Source organism: Bombina bombina, chromosome 2 (assembly GCF_027579735.1).
Source record: "Bombina bombina isolate aBomBom1 chromosome 2, aBomBom1.pri, whole genome shotgun sequence".
NCBI classification, from domain to species: domain Eukaryota; kingdom Metazoa; phylum Chordata; class Amphibia; order Anura; family Bombinatoridae; genus Bombina; species Bombina bombina.
This window is the reverse complement of record NC_069500.1, coordinates 147,757,490-147,778,958: the sequence shown is the minus strand read 5'-3', so window position 1 is coordinate 147,778,958 and position 21,469 is coordinate 147,757,490. Positions and strand designations below refer to the sequence as shown.

Sequence of the window (21,469 nt, the reverse complement as noted above, 5' to 3'; positions counted from 1 at the left end):
AATAGTGTTTATCAGACCAGTACGAGCTTTTTTAATTAGCTGCATATTTTGGAGCTTGTGTACTACTACTGGCTGTCATTTCAAGTTTAGCTGCAGGGCAACAGGCACTCAGGCAGATAAAGAGAGCACAAAATGAAAGTTAAAGTGCTCACAAATCTATAACTCACACATCTGATATTGCCGAGAGGTCAACAGTGTGAGAGCGAGCTGCTGTGGTAATATATTTGTGTGGGTGATTTGTGATCACTTTAACTTTGATGCTGCCGGTTTTCTGAATTATTTCTTGCTTTACAGACAAAAGCACACAATTTGCAGGCTACGTATTAGCTGCAGCTTTGTTTACGCTTGGAGAAACAGAAACAATACAAACAACTGCTTGCAGAGAGTTAAAAGATAACATCCAGATCTCAGTTTAACCCCTTGGCTGCAAGAGAGGGCTGCAGTGTTTTCCAGGGTAGTGTACTGCAGCCCTTTTAACAGCCATGAGGTTAAACTGTGCTCCAAACGTTATGTTGTCCTAAGAATTCTGAAGAGGTGAGGAGGTTATGTGGATGGTCTGGTATTATTGATTTATAGCCCTTAGCAATGATGTCTGCAGTAGTCAGTGTAAGCTCTGATGTATTTTCACATTCCTAAGCATTGAAGGTTGTTTAATTATCAATTTTAAAAATAACAGATGAAATAAACTAAGATGTGTAAAATAAATGTGTATATATATATATATATATATATATATATATATATATATATATATATATATATATATATATATATATATATGTGTGTGTGTGTGTGTGTGATATATATATATATATATATATATATATATACAGGGAGTGCAGAATTATTAGGCAAGTTTTATTTTTGAGGATTAATTTTAATATTGAACAACAACCATGTTCTCAATGAACCCAAAAAACTCATTAATATCAAAGCTGAATAGTTTTGGAAGTAGTTTTTAGTTTGTTTTTAGTTATAGCTATTTTAGGGGGATATCTGTGTGTGCAGGTGACTATTACTGTGCATAATTATTAGGCAACTTAACAAAAAACAAATATATACCCATTTCAATTATTTATTTTTACCAGTGAAACCAATATAACATCTCAACATTCACAAATATACATTTCTGACATTCAAAAACAAAACAAAAACAAATCAGTGACCAATATAGCCACCTTTCTTTGCAAGGACACTCAAAAGCCTGCCATCCATGGATTCTGTCAGTGTTTTGATCTGTTCACCATCAACATTGCGTGCAGCAGCAACCACAGCCTCCCAGACACTGTTCAGAGAGGTGTACTGTTTTCCCTCCTTGTAAATCTCACATTTGATGATGGACCACAGGTTCTCAATGGGGTTCAGATCAGGTGAACAAAGAGGCCATGTCATTAGATTTTCTTCTTTTATACCCTTTCTTGCCAGCCACACTGTGGAGTACTTGGACGCGTGTGATGGAACATTGTCCTGCATGAAAATCATGTTTTTCTTGAAGGATGCAGACTTCTTCCTGTACCACTGCTTGAAGAAGGTGTCTTCCAGAAACTGGCAGTAGGACTGGGAGTTGAGCTTGACTCCATCCTCAACCCGAAATGGCCCAACAAGCTCATCTTTGATGATACCAGCCCAAACCAGTACTCCACCTCCACCTTGCTGGCATCTGAGTCGGACTGGAGCTCTCTGCCCTTTACCAATCCAGCTACGGGCCCATCCATCTGGCCCATCAAGACTCACTCTCATTTCATCAGTCCATAAAACCTTAGAAAAATCAGTCTTGAGATATTTCTTGGCCCAGTCTTGACGTTTCAGCTTGTGTATCTTGTTCAGTGGTGGTCGTCTTTCTTGCTGATGTTGCAGCTCTGAAATATGGCCAAACTGGTGTCAAGTGGCATCTTGGCAGCTGCACGCTTGACTTTTCTCAGTTCATGGGCAGTTATTTTGCGCCTTGGTTTTTCCACACGCTTCTTGCGACCCTGTTGACTATTTTGAATGAAACGCTTGATTGTTCGATGATCACGCTTCAGAAGCTTTGCAATTTTAAGAGTGCTGCATCCCTCTGCAAGATATCTCACTATTTTTTACTTTTCTGAGCCTGTCAAGTCCTTCTTTTGACCCATTTTGCCAAAGGAAAGGAAGTTGCCTAATAATTATGCACACCTGATATAGGGTGTTGATGTCATTAGACCACACCCCTTCTCATTACAGAGATGCACATCACCTAATATGCTTAATTGGTAGTAGGCTTTCGAGCCTATACAGCTTGGAGTAAGACAACATGCATAAAGAGGATGATGTGGTCAAAATACTCATTTGCCTAATAATTCTGCACTCCCTGTATATATATATATATATATATATATATATATATATCCACACACACACAAATGATTTTCTTTATGGTGCCCTCTGCTTTCAATAGCATATAGAACTCTAGAGTCTTCTGCCTACCTGGAACTGTGTTACAGAGATGACTTTAAACTTTTATTTTATATATATATATATATATATATATATATATATATATATATATATCAGCAAAGTTAGGGAGTCACTCACAGGGTCTTGTAGTTAAGAACAAAGTCTTTATTAATAAAGACTTTGTTCTTAACTACAAGACCCTGTGAGTGACTCCCTTACTTTGCTGATTTATATTACACTTGGAGTGTTCAAGAGTTTAGAATTTGTGTCTACTTTGGTTCAAATGGGTGGGGCCATTTGAGGGGTGGGGCTTTCTCAAAGGGGCGTGGTCTTGTGCACCACCATCTTAAAAATTCACCAGCCGCCACTGGCAGTACTCATGTCCAATGTAATATACTCCAGCCTCTGTTCCAGACATATAATCAATAAAAAGTACCACTCTGTCTTAAATGATACTGCCTCTGGGGTGGTAAGAGACAACCATTTTAAAAAAAATAAAAAATAGTAAGACACCACCCAAATAAAAAGCCTGCAAGGATTTAACTTGACCAGATTGTCTAAATGCAATATATACATCACCAGGCAGCCTTCACATTTAGCTCTCCTTGCACTCCTATTACTGTGTACATGCCCTGTGCAATGAAAGATCAGCCCACTGCCCAGCCTATCTTGGGTACCAATCAAATGTGTGCAGCTAGAAAGAGAAACCACTGAACAAACCTCCGACCGCACCAGGTCCTCCTATCAAAGCTAGGCAGCTTCTGTCCTCACAGTTTATTTGCTGTGTTGTTAGTGGTAAGGGTGCCCTCTATCTGCTGTTCTTCCCTTTAGAGGGCTATTTTCAGTTGTGGCCAATTTGTTTACCTATTACCGGAATTCTCTAAAGCTCATATTTTTAGTTTTGCTTTTGCATGGGGACACAAAACTATAGCAAAGATTCTTAGTTTTGCTTTCCCCTGGGGGGCTGCACAAACTATTGCCAATTGGCCATTCCTGATTTATATGAAAGACTAACAACATTTGCCATCCCTGATGTATATGAAAGACTAACAACATCTTTATAATATTTTTTTCATTAAAAATATGAAACATATAAAGCTGTTTGAACTGATAATAAAACAAGCAAGATATATTTGTGCAGAAGAAATTCCTAGGGGCAGATAGCTTACTGTCTGGCAAAGAAAAGCTCACACACACAGCTGTGTTACTGGATTGGGACGTGCCTCCACAAGCAAGAACACAGAATCTTGTTTTAATAAGCAATAGAAAATCTGTTTTGTTTTTGATGCAAAAAAATAAAAATGTCTTTAATGTCCAGTTAAATAAATGTCTTTTAGTTTTTTGACAAACTACTAAGCTAAATAGTGGACAGTTGTATTTTATATTGTGACTTATAATTTGTTTTAATATATATATTAGGTCATCTCTCAAATCAATTCTCCCAGGAAAAGCCAAGAATGAAAGAACTACAACTAACTAGGAATATCTTATCTCCAATACCGGATCACTGTGTTAAGAAAAGTAAGTGTTGTTTCATTCCCTTGATAATACATATTATAAAGACTCACATCCACTATTAGCAACTGTTCCTTTTTAATTTCTGTGTTTAATAAAAATAACTATAGAGCATCTAACAAAGAACACCTTTAAGGGCCATAATAGAAAAAAATACATTCTTACATAATTTTATGACTATAGACCCAACACTACTACATGTTTAACCCCCACGATTACTTTAAACACACAGGAGAAGTCCCGCTCAGGCACCGCAGAGCACATCTGGTCCCAAGCTACAACAGCCGCTGATCCAATAAGCAGCAATATTCGCATGACTCAGATGTGTAACTAGCGCTGATGATTAGATCAGCTGCAGTATCTGCTCTAGACCAGCAGTTCTCTTCAGATCCCGAGCAGTACTTTTTTTTTTTTTTTTTTTAAGATATATTTTATTAGTTTTTCAAATAGAATAAACAAGTACAGCATTAGTACGGCCAAAGCGTACTATTCCAGTGATAAACATAAGTAATGGATACATAGGTAATCACACAACATGCGACAAGAAATCTTAATAACATGAACACCTCCGTATCTGATATAAGGGAGTAACAAGATTGTTCACTTGAGTCTATGATGAGTAATGAGGGATAAAAAGGGGGGGGGGATCATCCAAGGGGAGAGGGGGGGGAGGGAAAGCAGGTCCTAAGGAGACGGATATGAACCTACAATGGACGCTAGTTAAAACTGAGTAGGTGTGGGATGGCGTACCGATTCTACTGGGTAAAGATACTCTGACTTAAGTCTCAAAGCTAGGGAGCCATGTTGTGTCAATCCTATTCTTCCATTCTGCCCAAATTAGTTCAAAGAAGTCAACTCTATCTTTGGAGTAATAGATAGGCTTTTCCATGGTGTAGATATAGGCCATGGTTTGGGTAATGTCAGACCAAGATGGGGGGTTAATTCTTTTCCAAGCTTTGGCTATGTTAAGTTTGACAGCTGAGAGGAGATAGATGCTTAATGAAGCATAGTGTCTGGGGAGTTTGCAAGTACCCACGTGGAGTAAGGCAACTTCTGGGGTGCAGGGGAGAGAAATACCCATATGCAACAAGGTCAAGAAGCACCTGTTCCAGATGGGCCTCAACTTAGGGCAAGACCACCAAATGTGCGAGCAGTACTTTTACTGTGTGTTTAACCCTCACAAAAGGTCGATATTCCTTAAATTATATACTCGAATTAGAGCATATAATTTTTCAACTATTATGGCCCTTTAAAGGTTTATTAAACACCTCTTGCTTTTGTTGTAAAAGTTGTATGTGTCCCACCCTCCATAGAGAGGCCAAAATGCAGCAAATAGCCTAAACCAACTATGTATTTGCTTAGAGCAGTGCACACACTCATTTAAAGCTAGTCAGAAAGATACTTCTGCAAATCAATAACAAAATGGCAGCTTTAAAATTGTATTGTGTTTCTTGTCTCTGTAACACTGACACATTTATTCATGTGGTATAGCAACATATACTCATTATAATGTGCAGCATAAATTATATCTTGCTTTAACTACATAAAACCACGTCAAGATAAAATATTGCAAGCTGCATTGCAGGGCCAATCATATTCAGTTGTTATTATTATCAAGTTCTTTATTGAATGATTGTATGATATATTGACCATAGAGGAAACAATCACATTTACCCATCTGCAGTAACCATTTGCCTATATAACCCCAGATCTCCCAACTGTCCTTATTTGAGAGGGACAGTCCATAATTCTGAGCTCTGTCCCTCTGAGACAGCCATGTTTCCCAATTTTCAACAATTTCCCTTAGCCCCATCCATAGACCACCAAGACACAAACATAAACCGCTCAGACATGCCCACCAACCTCCCAGACAAGCTCATGATCCTTAAAGGGACAGTCAACACCCAACGCAACATGATTTCATATATTTAAAACCCAAACAAAGATCCGCTTGCACTGCCTCCCTTCTGTATTACATATATCCTTGTCCTAGTAATGATTCACGATACATCGTTTAATCTATGCTAAATATGGCTGCCAAACTCCTCCACCTCATCCTTCTTCCCTATCTCTATGCCATTTCAGGCTCGTCCATGTAGGTATTGATGACGCTCTTCATACGTCATTGTGCATGCGCATTTGTAAATAATTCAGATCATACTCTAAAATCGGACTTGCAGCAGTTAATTCGTGTGCTTGGTGTCAGCAAAAATTGTGCAGAATAAAGTTCCGCTTATTTGGTTCCTATTGCATCGCTCATGCGCGAAAATCCATGAACGAGCTTGAAGATTCTGACCCAGGATTGAATTATGATTGGCTGATGGCTTGAAAGGGAAGGGAGATACGTAACGGTGAGGGGAGTTAGGCGGCCATAATTCGAGCAGATTAACGCTTGTATGGTAAAGGATTACTTGAAGAAGGATAGAGGTAATAGAGAAGGGAGGCAGTGCAGGCGGATCTTCATTTGAGTTTTAAAAATATGAAATGTTGTGTTCGGTGTTGACTGGCCCTTTAGATAAAAATAGATAAGCTCATGATCCTGCTCACAATCCATCCTTGAAACCTATACTTTCAAAGGATATTGGAAACGTGCTAGAATATTTCACTTTACTTGAGACCTGAAGTAAAGTGAAGTGAAAGGGTTAAAAATAAAAATCACAAAACATATCCAAAACATATTAAAATAAACTTTTACCTTCATATATATACACCAAAACATATTAAAATAAACTTTTAGCTTCATATATACACTTTTGTATTAACAAATATAATTTTAATATTGATAAAAAGATTTTAAAAAGGGTTAAAAAAGTATATGGCAAAGTGTTTGACTGGAAAGGGCTCCAATCAATGTGTATGTATGTGTGTGTATATATACAGTATATATACAGTGTTCAGCATAAATGAGTACACCACTTTTGAAAAGTAAGATTTTAATCAATATCTCAATGAACACAATAACAATTTCCAGAATTTTGACAAAACTGAGTTTTATAGAAAATTTGTTTAGCTCATTACATGAAAGTAAGGATAATAATACACCCCACAACAAAAACTACTACATCTAGTATTTTGTATGACCTCCATGATTTGTAAGGACAGCACCAAGAGGCCCATTTATCAAGTTCCGTATGGTGCTTGTGGGCCCATGTTTCTGGCGAGTCTGAAGACTCGCCAGATACAGCAGTTATGAAGCAGCAACCTGTCAGTCTGCTCTGAGCAGTCGGACAGGAATCGCCACAATTCAACCCGATTGAGTACGATCGGGTTGATTGACACCTCCCTGCTGGCGGCCGATTGGCCGCGAGTCTGCAGGGGGCGGCGTTGCACCAGCAGCTCTTGTGAGCTGCTGGTGCAATGCTGAATATGGAGAGCGTACTGCTCTCCGCATTCAGCGAGGTCTGTCGGACCTGATCCGAACTGTCGGATCAGGTCCGACAGACCTTTGATAAATAGGCCTCCAAGTCTTCTAGGCATGGAATGAACAAGTTGGCAATATATCTTTTTCCATTATTCAAGAACGACCTCTTTTAGAGCCTGGATGCTGGATGGAGAGTGATGCTCAACTTGTCTCTTCAGAATTCCTCATAGGTGTTCGATTGGGTTCAGATCAGGAGACATACTTGGCCACTGCATCACGTTCTTCTTCAGAAATGCAACACGGGCCTAAGATGTATGTTTTGGATCATTGTCATGTTGGAAAACTGCACGACGACCAAGGGCCCAGAGTGATGATGGCATCTTCTCTTTCAATATAGAGCAGTACATCTGTGAATTCATGATACCATCAATGAAGTGCAGCTCCCTGACACCAGCAGCACTCATGCAGCACCACAGAAGGACACTGCCACCACCATGTTTCACTGTAGGCACCATGCATTTTTCATTGTTCTCCTCACCTTGCGACGGGTTTGAAGCCATCAGTTCCAAAAACATTTATCTTGGTCTCATCACTCCAGAGTACAGAGTCCCAGTAGACTTCTTCTTTTTCAGCATGTGTCCTGGCAAATTCTAGGTGGGCTTCTTTGTGCATGGGCTTTAGGAGAGGCTTCCTTCCTGGACGACACCCATCCATGCCATTCCTCTGCAGTGTAAGCCGTATTGTGTCACGGGAAACAATCACCCCAGTTTGGCTTTCTACTTCTTTAGCTAACTGCAGTGAACTTGCATGGGGATTTTCTTTAACCCTTCTCATCAGAAGACACTCCTTTTGAGGTTTTAGCTTCTGTGGATGGCCTGGACATCTCTTTGAGATGGTTGCAGTTCCATCTTTGTTACATTTTTGTATCACCACTTTTGCTACAGTATTCTGACTAATAAGTAAAGCTTTGCTGATATTCTTGAAGCCTTCACCTCTCTTGTGTAAAGAAATTATTTTCTTTCTCAGGCCTTGTGACAATTCTCTTCCATGTGGTGCCATTGCTGACAGCATGACATGGGAAGGGGTTTTATTTGGTAAGTAATGCCCTTTAATAATCTTCTGTCTGCTGGACACCTGTTTAATGAATAATTAGACTCACCTGTAGTTGAATTCTTGTTAATTAGGAATTTAGCTTTTCCCCTATGACCTTCATTGCGATGTATTCAATTTTTGCAACATGGTCTTGAATGAATTTGTTAGGAAAAATACTTTGTTGTGGGTGCAAATTAACAAATCTTGGTTGCAATCAATGACCCACATTTGTGGGAGTATTTTGTTGTATAGTGTCCTATAGAATATATTGTTTCTAAAAGGTAAGTAAAGGTTTTCTGACAAATATGTTGGGGTGTACTCATTTATGCTGAGCACTGTGTACAGTATATATTATATATATATATATATATATATATATATATATATATATATATATATATATATATATATATATATATATATATATATATATATATATATATAAACACACAGTGGATATGGATTTGCACTCTCACTGACATCCTGTAGACAACAACCAGGGTGATTGGCAAGGCAATAGTAAAAAAAGTAATACAGACTGCACTCATTTAAGGATAAAGGATTGATGAACACTTTATGAAATCCAGCAAGTGCGGTCTGTATTACTTTTATATATATATATGTGTCTGTATGTATACATGTCTATTTATGTGTATACATATATATATATACATATACATATACATATATATAAGTATAAAAGTAAAAAAAATGCTGGTCTTTTATAATCCTATCCGAATTGTATTCCTGTGATATATATCAGTGACGCAGTGACGTGCAGTGACGTCAGAGGCTGGTGAGGCAGTGGCTAGGATACGCCTTCATTCTTTAGATATCCTTTGTTGAAGAAATAGCAATGCACATGGGTGAGCCAATCACATGAGGTATCTATGTGCAGCCACCAATCAGCAGCTACTGAGCATATTTAGATATGATTTTCAACAAAGGATATCAAAAGAATGAAGAAAATTAGATATTAGATGTAAATTGGAAAGTTATTTAAAATTGCATGCTCTTTCTAAATCATGAAAGAAAACATATGGATTTCATGTCCCTTTAAATGGTGTCTTGGAAAACTGGTCAACTTAGTAAACATCTGATTTTAGTCTAAAGGATTGTAACAGAAACTCTTGCCAGATAACAAAATGCTTGCTCTGATTATGAGATTTAGAAATCCAAACCCATTAAAATATGTTTAAAATATACTTTTTACTTTAATGCTGCAAATTATGCTTATAGATTCTTTCATTATTCAGTAAATATAAAAATGTCTTGATCCAGTGGCGGCTGGTGAAATTTAAAGATGGTGGGGCGCTTGACCCTACCCCTTTAAATAAAACCACACCATCAGATGGCACTACCAATTCATTAATTAAATAAATAAAAGGTAGACAGAAATAAAGAAAAGCACTCGGGGGTAGAGAGAGACGGGGGAGAGAGACACAGAGGGTTAGAGAGAAAGAGAGAGAGACACAATCACACACAGAGGGTTAGAGAGAGAGAAAGAGAGAGAGACACAATCACACACAGAGTGTTAGAAAGAGAGAGAGACACAATCATACACAGATGGTTAGAGAGAGAGAGAGAGACACACAATCACACACAGAGGGTTAGAGAGAGAGAAAGAGAGAGAGACACAATCATACACAGAGGGTTAGAGAGAGAGAGAGAAAGAGAGAGGGACACAATCACACACAGAGGGTTAGAGAGAGAGCGAGAGAGAGAGAAAGAGAGAGAGACACAATCACACACAGAGGGTTAGAGAGAGAGAAAGAGAGAGACACAATCACACACAGAGGGTTAGAGAGAGAGAGAGAGAGAGAAAGAGAGATCAACACAATCACACACAGAGGGTTAGTAAATTTTGAGTAAACAAAATACAAAAACGATCCTTAAACTGCTGTAAAAGAGTAAAAAAACTAAAAACTAAACCACATTCATTAAATTATCATTTTCACTAACAGAATCCCTTTCAGCAAAATCTAAGGTTACAGAACTTACTTCAATAAAATGTGGCTAAAACACTGCTCACTGTATCTCTTCCTGGCTGCTCTGTAAGGAAGTGACAGTGGCACATTCCACTGCACTTGGAGGGGTAGTACAGAACTCTCTTTTTCACTTTAGCAAAGCTGGCAGCTTCACAGGACAGCAACAAAATAAATTAAAGGGTTTTTTTTTGTTTTTTTTTTTTTGTTTTATATCATTTAACATCCAGCCCCAACCTTAAGTTCCACTTACTAATTCCTCTCACTGGATTGGGTCAGCCCAAATAGGACTGCCTCAAATAAGCAGTTATGGGCCATGCAATGATCTTAACCACTTTCATCCAGTAGGTGGCGCAGCATGTTGTGTAATGGTGGGCAGACCTGCTTGTGCCTCTCCATTGCACAACATGTAGCTGTGAAAAAAAAAATGCTGGGGAAAAAAAATTGCAATTTTTTTTTTTAAAAGCCAATAAAAAAATATATATTTTTGCCCATATGAGAGGTGAAGCTCTGCCTCACCTGCCTCTAGTGACTGCACATCATATATTACATCATATGACTCAGCTCTTCAGTTTTAGAACTTTAATTGGTTTCTAACATTTTGGCCCCAGTCTGGGACTTTGTCAAGGTAACAAATGATTTCAAACATACGGGTATATATACCCTGGTAACTCAATCAGCCACTCCCATACCCACAGGTACATTAAATTTCTGCAGTCAGCATTTAGTGCTCACTTGTAATCTGGCCAATAGTTTCCCATTAAAGGGTCACTGTACCCAAAAATTTTCTTTTATGATTCAGATAGAGCATGCAATTTTAAGCAACTTTCTAATTTACTTCTATTATCAAATTTTCTTCGTTCTCTTGATATCTTTATTTGAAAAAGAAGGCATCTAAGCTGAGGAGCCAGCAAATTTGTGGTTCAGAACCATGGACAGCAATTGTTTATTGGTGCTGCCCAATCAGCAAGGACAACCCAGGTTGTTCACCAAAAATGGGCCGGCATCTAATCTTAAATTCTTGCTTTTCAAATAAACATACCAAGAGAATGAAGAAAATTTGATAATAGGAGTACATTAGAAAGTTGCTTCAAATTGCATGCTCTATCTGAATCACAAAAGAAAAAATTTGGGTACAGTGTCCCTTTAAATTGTAATGCTTTGTGGAGTTATGTTAAACAGTATAAATTAATTGTTGTATGGCAAATAGTTATTATTTCAGATTAGTACAAATTAAAAGATTAAGGGCCAGATTACAAGTAAAATTAAAATATTGCACCCACGTTAATTTGTGCTCATTTGGTTAGCGTGACTGAAGTCCTCACGTAAAGGTTTAGGGCAAAATTAAAAGTTGCATTAAAAACTACATAATTACATTAAAATAAAGTGTTACACCCATATATACACAATATAATAAAAATTATTCATATAAATATTTAAAAATATTTTACATTCCAATGTTCACATAGGGGAATATTTTCTATGAATTTTTATTTAATACATATTTCTATATATGTCTGCATATACCTATGTCTGTATATAGAGCACCACTTGTAATCTGGTCCAAAATAGCTAAAACAAAAAAACAGTAACACGATAAAATATATATGATTCCCATTTAGCTTTAAAATTTGACTTATTTCTTATGCAGTCCGACTCTTTTTTTATAAAATTGGTTTTCCCCTAGTTTGCTTCCAAGGAAGATTAGGAAATCATTCTGTCTTTCTGGCACCATATCAACTGTTCTTGTAATACAAGTCTCTTGAGTATACAGAGCTTTTTTCTGTAAATAAATTATATGCTAAGTACAACTTTACCCTTAGGGGCCGATTTATGAAAGTGTGAGCGGACATATATACGATGTAGTGTATCATGTCCGTCCGCTGACATGCTTGTGCAATGCCGCCCCCTGCAGATTCGTGCCCATTTGGCTGCTAGCAGGGGATTGGGTGGATTGATGTACGCAGCCTCAGAGCAGGCGTAGAAGTTATAGAGCAGCGGTCTTTAGCTGCTGTTTTTGGCGAGTCTGAAGGCTCGTGTGGAAACAGGGGCATCAAGCTCCATTCAATCAATCTTTAGCTTAATTAAATAATAATTTACCAGTTTTAAGACATATATTTCCAATAGCCTTTTGTCCAAAATGTATCTGGTTATTCAAGTGCAGTTAACCATTTGGCTATGGTGTGTCAGCAGTAGAAATATTAAAATAAAACTTCATTTTACTTTTCATCAGAAATATTTGATTGTAGCTAAAAGGCTACAATAAATAATTTTTATTTATTTTTTTATAAACAGCCTAAGAATAAGTATGAGATAATTGTAACAGAAACAGAAATTATGTTTTATTCAGGGGGGGAAATCTAGAAAAAAAATCTAGAAAAAAATGACATAAATAAAAGACTATAGTCTTTATAGTCTTTATAGTCTAATCTGCCGCCGCCAACGTCGCCGCCATTATAATAAATATATTAACCCCTAAACCTAAGTCTAACCCTAACACCCCCCTAACTTAAATATAATTTAAAATAATCTAAATAAAATAACTTTAATTAACTAAATTATTCCTATTTAAAACTAAATACTTACCTATAAAATAAACCCTAAGCTAGCTACAATATAACTAATAGTTACATTGTATCTAGCTTAGGGGTTATTTTTATTTTACAGGCAACTTTGTATTTATTTTAACTAGGTACAATAGTTATTAAATAGTTATCAACTGTTTAATAGCTACCTAGCTAAAATAAATACAAATTGACCTGTAAAATAAAAATAAACCTAAATTACAATTACACCCAACACTACACTATAATTAAATTCCTTAAACTAACTACAGTTTTTTATTATTTTGGGGGACTTTTTTATTTTATTAGGGGGATTAGATTAGGTGTAATTAGTTTTAAAAAATTGAAATTTTTTTATTATTTTCTGTAATTTAGTGTTTGTTTTTCGTAATTTAGATAATTGTATTTAATTGTATTTAATTGTAGTTTGTTTAGGGAATTAATGTAATTATAGTGTAGTGTTAGGTGTAATTGTAACTTAAGTTTATTTTTATTTTACAGGTCAATTTGTATTTATTTTAGTTAGGTAGCTATTAAATAGTTAATAACTATTTAATAACTATTCTACCTAGTTAAAATAAATACAAAGTTACCTGTGAAATAAAAATAAACTCTAAACTAGCTACGAGGTAACTATTAGTTATATTTTAGCTAGCTTAGGGTTTATTTTATAGGTAAGTATTTAGTTTTAAATAGGAATAATTTATTTAATTGTAGTAATTTTATTTAGATTTATTTAAATTATATTTAAGTTAGGGGGGTTAGGGTTAGGGTTAGACTTAGGTTTAGGGGTTAATATAGTGGCGGCGACATTGGGGGTGGCAGATTAGGGGTTAATAAATGTAGGTAGGTGTCAGCAATGTTAGGGATGGCATTCAGCGAGGTCTGTCGGACCTGATCCGAACTGTCGGATCAGGTCCGACAGACCTTTGATAAATAGGCCTCCAAGTCTTCTAGGCATGGAATGAACAAGTTGGCAATATATCTTTTTCCATTATTCAAGAACGACCTCTTTTAGAGCCTGGATGCTGGATGGAGAGTGATGCTCAACTTGTCTCTTCAGAATTCCTCATAGGTGTTCGATTGGGTTCAGATCAGGAGACATACTTGGCCACTGCATCACGTTCTTCTTCAGAAATGCAACACGGGCCTAAGATGTATGTTTTGGATCATTGTCATGTTGGAAAACTGCACGACGACCAAGGGCCCAGAGTGATGATGGCATCTTCTCTTTCAATATAGAGCAGTACATCTGTGAATTCATGATACCATCAATGAAGTGCAGCTCCCTGACACCAGCAGCACTCATGCAGCACCACAGAAGGACACTGCCACCACCATGTTTCACTGTAGGCACCATGCATTTTTCATTGTTCTCCTCACCTTGCGACGGGTTTGAAGCCATCAGTTCCAAAAACATTTATCTTGGTCTCATCACTCCAGAGTACAGAGTCCCAGTAGACTTCTTCTTTTTCAGCATGTGTCCTGGCAAATTCTAGGTGGGCTTCTTTGTGCATGGGCTTTAGGAGAGGCTTCCTTCCTGGACGACACCCATCCATGCCATTCCTCTGCAGTGTAAGCCGTATTGTGTCACGGGAAACAATCACCCCAGTTTGGCTTTCTACTTCTTTAGCTAACTGCAGTGAACTTGCATGGGGATTTTCTTTAACCCTTCTCATCAGAAGACACTCCTTTTGAGGTTTTAGCTTCCGTGGATGGCCTGGACATCTCTTTGAGATGGTTGCAGTTCCATCTTTGTTACATTTTTGTATCACCACTTTTGCTACAGTATTCTGACTAATAAGTAAAGCTTTGCTGATATTCTTGAAGCCTTCACCTCTCTTGTGTAAAGAAATTATTTTCTTTCTCAGGCCTTGTGACAATTCTCTTCCATGTGGTGCCATTGCTGACAGCATGACATGGGAAGGGGTTTTATTTGGTAAGTAATGCCCTTTAATAATCTTCTGTCTGCTGGACACCTGTTTAATGAATAATTAGACTCACCTGTAGTTGAATTCTTGTTAATTAGGAATTTGTTGTCAGACATTTAGCTTTTCCCCTATGACCTTCATTGCGATGTATTCAATTTTTGCAACATGGTCTTGAATGAATTTGTTAGGAAAAATACTTTGTTGTGGGTGCAAATTAACAAATCTTGGTTGCAATCAATGACCCACATTTGTGGGAGTATTTTGTTGTATAGTGTCCTATAGAATATATTGTTTCTAAAAGGTAAGTAAAGGTTTTCTGACAAATATGTTGGGGTGTACTCATTTATGCTGAGCACTGTGTACAGTATATATTATATATATATATATATATATATATATATATATATATATATATATATATATATATATATATATATATATAAAAACACAGTGGATATGGATTTGCACTCTCACTGACATCCTGTAGACAACAACCAGGGTGATTGGCAAGGCAATAGTAAAAAAAGTAATACAGACTGCACTCATTTAAGGATAAAGGATTGATGAACACTTTATGAAATCCAGCAAGTGCGGTCTGTATTACTTTTATATATATATATGTGTCTGTATGTATACATGTCTATTTATGTGTATACATATATATATATACATATACATATACATATATATAAGTATAAAAGTAAAAAAAATGCTGGTCTTTTATAATCCTATCCGAATTGTATTCCTGTGATATATATCAGTGACGCAGTGACGTGCAGTGACGTCAGAGGCTGGTGAGGCAGTGGCTAGGATACGCCTTCATTCTTTAGATATCCTTTGTTGAAGAAATAGCAATGCACATGGGTGAGCCAATCACATGAGGTATCTATGTGCAGCCACCAATCAGCAGCTACTGAGCATATTTAGATATGATTTTCAACAAAGGATATCAAAAGAATGAAGAAAATTAGATATTAGATGTAAATTGGAAAGTTATTTAAAATTGCATGCTCTTTCTAAATCATGAAAGAAAACATATGGATTTCATGTCCCTTTAAATGGTGTCTTGGAAAACTGGTCAACTTAGTAAACATCTGATTTTAGTCTAAAGGATTGTAACAGAAACTCTTGCCAGATAACAAAATGCTTGCTCTGATTATGAGATTTAGAAATCCAAACCCATTAAAATATGTTTAAAACATACTTTTTACTTTAATGCTGCAAATTATGCTTATAGATTCTTTCATTATTCAGTAAATATAAAAATGTCTTGATCCAGTGGCGGCTGGTGAAATTTAAAGATGGTGGGGCGCTTGACCCTACCCCTTTAAATAAAACCACACCATCAGATGGCACTACCAATTCATTAATTAAATAAATAAAAGGTAGACAGAAATAAAGAAAAGCACTCGGGGGTAGAGAGAGACGGGGGAGAGAGACACAGAGGGTTAGAGAGAAAGAGAGAGAGACACAATCACACACAGAGGGTTAGAGAGAGAGAAAGAGAGAGAGACACAATCACACACAGAGTGTTAGAAAGAGAGAGAGACACAATCATACACAGATGGTTAGAGAGAGAGAGAGAGACACACAATCACACACAGAGGGTTAGAGAGAGAGAAAGAGAGAGAGACACAATCATACACAGAGGGTTAGAGAGAGAGAGAGAAAGAGAGAGGGACACAATCACACACAGAGGGTTAGAGAGAGAGCGAGAGAGAGAGAAAGAGAGAGAGACACAATCACACACAGAGGGTTAGAGAGAGAGAAAGAGAGAGACACAATCACACACAGAGGGTTAGAGAGAGAGAGAGAGAAAGAGAGATCAACACAATCACACACAGAGGGTTAGTAAATTTTGAGTAAACAAAATACAAAAACGATCCTTAAACTGCTGTAAAAGAGTAAAAAAACTAAAAACTAAACCACATTCATTAAATTATCATTTTCACTAACAGAATCCCTTTCAGCAAAATCTAAGGTTACAGAACTTACTTCAATAAAATGTGGCTAAAACACTGCTCACTGTATCTCTTCCTGGCTGCTCTGTAAGGAAGTGACAGTGGCACATTCCACTGCACTTGGAGGGGTAGTACAGAACTCTCTTTTTCACTTTAGCAAAGCTGGCAGCTTCACAGGACAGCAACAAAATAAATTAAAGGGTTTTTTTTTCGTTTTTTTTTTTTTGTTTTATATCATTTAACATCCAGCCCCAACCTTAAGTTCCACTTACTAATTCCTCTCACTGGATTGGGTCAGCCCAAATAGGACTGCCTCAAATAAGCAGTTATGGGCCATGCAATGATCTTAACCACTTTCATCCAGTAGGTGGCGCAGCATGTTGTGTAATGGTGGGCAGACCTGCTTGTGCCTCTCCATTGCACAACATGTAGCTGTGAAAAAAAAAATGCTGGGGAAAAAAAATTGCAATTTTTTTTTTTAAAAGCCAATAAAAAAATATATATTTTTGCCCATATGAGAGGTGAAGCTCTGCCTCACCTGCCTCTAGTGACTGCACATCATATATTACATCATATGACTCAGCTCTTCAGTTTTAGAACTTTAATTGGTTTCTAACATTTTGGCCCCAGTCTGGGACTTTGTCAAGGTAACAAATGATTTCAAACATACGGGTATATATACCCTGGTAACTCAATCAGCCACTCCCATACCCACAGGTACATTAAATTTCTGCAGTCAGCATTTAGTGCTCACTTGTAATCTGGCCAATAGTTTCCCATTAAAGGGTCACTGTACCCAAAAATTTTCTTTTATGATTCAGATAGAGCATGCAATTTTAAGCAACTTTCTAATTTACTTCTATTATCAAATTTTCTTCGTTCTCTTGATATCTTTATTTGAAAAAGAAGGCATCTAAGCTGAGGAGCCAGCAAATTTGTGGTTCAGAACCATGGACAGCAATTGTTTATTGGTGCTGCCCAATCAGCAAGGACAACCCAGGTTGTTCACCAAAAATGGGCCGGCATCTAATCTTAAATTCTTGCTTTTCAAATAAACATACCAAGAGAATGAAGAAAATTTGATAATAGGAGTACATTAGAAAGTTGCTTCAAATTGCATGCTCTATCTGAATCACAAAAGAAAAAATTTGGGTACAGTGTCCCTTTAAATTGTAATGCTTTGTGGAGTTATGTTAAACAGTATAAATTAATTGTTGTATGGCAAATAGTTATTATTTCAGATTAGTACAAATTAAAAGATTAAGGGCCAGATTACAAGTAAAATTAAAATATTGCACCCACGTTAATTTGTGCTCATTTGGTTAGCGTGACTGAAGTCCTCACGTAAAGGTTTAGGGCAAAATTAAAAGTTGCATTAAAAACTACATAATTACATTAAAATAAAGTGTTACACCCATATATACACAATATAATAAAAATTATTCATATAAATATTTAAAAATATTTTACATTCCAATGTTCACATAGGGGAATATTTTCTATGAATTTTTATTTAATACATATTTCTATATATGTCTGCATATACCTATGTCTGTATATAGAGCACCACTTGTAATCTGGTCCAAAATAGCTAAAACAAAAAAACAGTAACACGATAAAATATATATGATTCCCATTTAGCTTTAAAATTTGACTTATTTCTTATGCAGTCCGACTCTTTTTTTATAAAATTGGTTTTCCCCTAGTTTGCTTCCAAGGAAGATTAGGAAATCATTCTGTCTTTCTGGCACCATATCAACTGTTCTTGTAATACAAGTCTCTTGAGTATACAGAGCTTTTTTCTGTAAATAAATTATATGCTAAGTACAACTTTACCCTTAGGGGCCGATTTATGAAAGTGTGAGCGGACATATATACGATGTAGTGTATCATGTCCGTCCGCTGACATGCTTGTGCAATGCCGCCCCCTGCAGATTCGTGCCCATTTGGCTGCTAGCAGGGGATTGGGTGGATTGATGTACGCAGCCTCAGAGCAGGCGTAGAAGTTATAGAGCAGCGGTCTTTAGCTGCTGTTTTTGGCGAGTCTGAAGGCTCGTGTGGAAACAGGGGCATCAAGCTCCATTCAATCAATCTTTAGCTTAATTAAATAATAATTTACCAGTTTTAAGACATATATTTCCAATAGCCTTTTGTCCAAAATGTATCTGGTTATTCAAGTGCAGTTAACCATTTGGCTATGGTGTGTCAGCAGTAGAAATATTAAAATAAAACTTCATTTTACTTTTCATCAGAAATATTTGATTGTAGCTAAAAGGCTACAATAAATAATTTTTATTTATTTTTTTATAAACAGCCTAAGAATAAGTATGAGATAATTGTAACAGAAACAGAAATTATGTTTTATTCAGGGGGGGAAATCTAGAAAAAAAATCTAGAAAAAAATGACATAAATAAAAGACTATAGTCTTTATAGTCTTTATAGTCTAATCTGCCGCCGCCAACGTCGCCGCCATTATAATAAATATATTAACCCCTAAACCTAAGTCTAACCCTAACACCCCCCTAACTTAAATATAATTTAAAATAATCTAAATAAAATAACTTTAATTAACTAAATTATTCCTATTTAAAACTAAATACTTACCTATAAAATAAACCCTAAGCTAGCTACAATATAACTAATAGTTACATTGTATCTAGCTTAGGGGTTATTTTTATTTTACAGGCAACTTTGTATTTATTTTAACTAGGTACAATAGTTATTAAATAGTTATCAACTGTTTAATAGCTACCTAGCTAAAATAAATACAAATTGACCTGTAAAATAAAAATAAACCTAAATTACAATTACACCCAACACTACACTATAATTAAATTCCTTAAACTAACTACAGTTTTTTATTATTTTGGGGGACTTTTTTATTTTATTAGGGGGATTAGATTAGGTGTAATTAGTTTTAAAAAATTGAAATTTTTTTATTATTTTCTGTAATTTAGTGTTTGTTTTTCGTAATTTAGATAATTGTATTTAATTGTATTTAATTGTAGTTTGTTTAGGGAATTAATGTAATTATAGTGTAGTGTTAGGTGTAATTGTAACTTAAGTTTATTTTTATTTTACAGGTCAATTTGTATTTATTTTAGTTAGGTAGCTATTAAATAGTTAATAACTATTTAATAACTATTCTACCTAGTTAAAATAAATACAAAGTTACCTGTGAAATAAAAATAAACTCTAAACTAGCTACGAGGTAACTATTAGTTATATTTTAGCTAGCTTAGGGTTTATTTTATAGGTAAGTATTTAGTTTTAAATAGGAATAATTTATTTAATTGTAGTAATTTTATTTAGATTTATTTAAATTATATTTAAGTTAGGGGGGTTAGGGTTAGGGTTAGACTTAGGTTTAGGGGTTAATATAGTGGCGGCGACATTGGGGGTGGCAGATTAGGGGTTAATAAAATTTAACTAGTGTTGGTGAGGCGGGAGTGCGGTGGTTTAGGGGTTAATATTTTTATTAAAGTGGCGGCGATGTCCGGTCATCAGATTAGGGGTTAATAATTTTATTTAAGTGTTTGCGATGTGGGGGGGGGCTCGGTTTAGGGGTTAATAGGTAGTTTATGGGTGTTAGTGTACTTTTTAGCACTTTAGTTAAGAGTTTTATGTTACAGCGTTAGCCCATAAAACTCTTAACTACTGACTTTTAAATGCGGTACGAGTCTTGACAGGAGAGGCTGTACCGCTCACTTTTTCCAAGACTCGTAATACCGGCGTTATGCAAGTACCATTGAAAATATGGGATAAGCAATTTACATAAGTGGATTTGCGATATGTTCGAGTCGCGGAAAAAAAGTGAGTGATACACCAGTAACTGCAAGACTCGTAATACCAGCGTTAGGAAAAAAGCAGCGTTGGGACCTCTCAATGCTGCTTTTTAACCCTAACGCAAAACTCGTAATCTAGGCCCTTGTGTTTCGCTTTATGGTCAAATCTGTTTTCTATTATTTAATCACTGTCATATTGGGACCAAAGTAAATATTTTCTATATGGTAACTGCAAAATGAATTGCTATTGTCATCAAATAATTAATTATTATCAATGTAAAAAATACTAATCTTACTTTTCTGTATTTTTTTGTCCAGTTCAGTTGCCATCTGGGCAAAATCTGTCAGGGTGTCTAAAAATCTATGGGGAAAATCTAGGGAAAAAAATCTAGAAAAAAAAATGACATAAACCAAAGACTATACTGAAAAAATTATATTTTTATGGCAGCTATAAATAGAAATCTGCAGACTAGGCAGCATTTTTTAATTTATTTTATAAATAAGTAAGAACCACAAAACATTTATTTATGTAAATATTTTAGTGCTGTATTCATTGGTCTATATTCTGCTTGCCAGTGTAAAATGTATTCACAACAAATATAACAGAGATGCACGCAAATACAACTGCAAATATCAAATAAATAATTCATGGCTGTTTCATTTAATTTTAGTGCAACATTTAAGGGAAATTTCCCACCAACTGAATTATAACAATTTTTATATTATTCTGCATGTTCTCCCTCAGCTTGAAGAAAACTATTTCTAGATTTATTAGATATTTACGCCTAGATTTAGAGTTTGGCGTTAGCCGTCAAAACCAGCGTTAGAGGCTCCAAACGCTGGTTTTGGCCGCCCG

General features: G+C 36.1%; 1 protein-coding gene across 1 annotated transcript in view; it reads left to right on the top strand.

The window, feature by feature from the left end:
• Positions 1-21,469, top strand: part of ANKRD55 (ankyrin repeat domain 55) — a 204,424-nt gene that overhangs the window by 180,803 nt on the left and 2,152 nt on the right. The window contains 1 exon segment of the mRNA XM_053699692.1: positions 3,838-3,939. Coding sequence (XP_053555667.1) covers positions 3,838-3,939 — 102 coding nt within the window.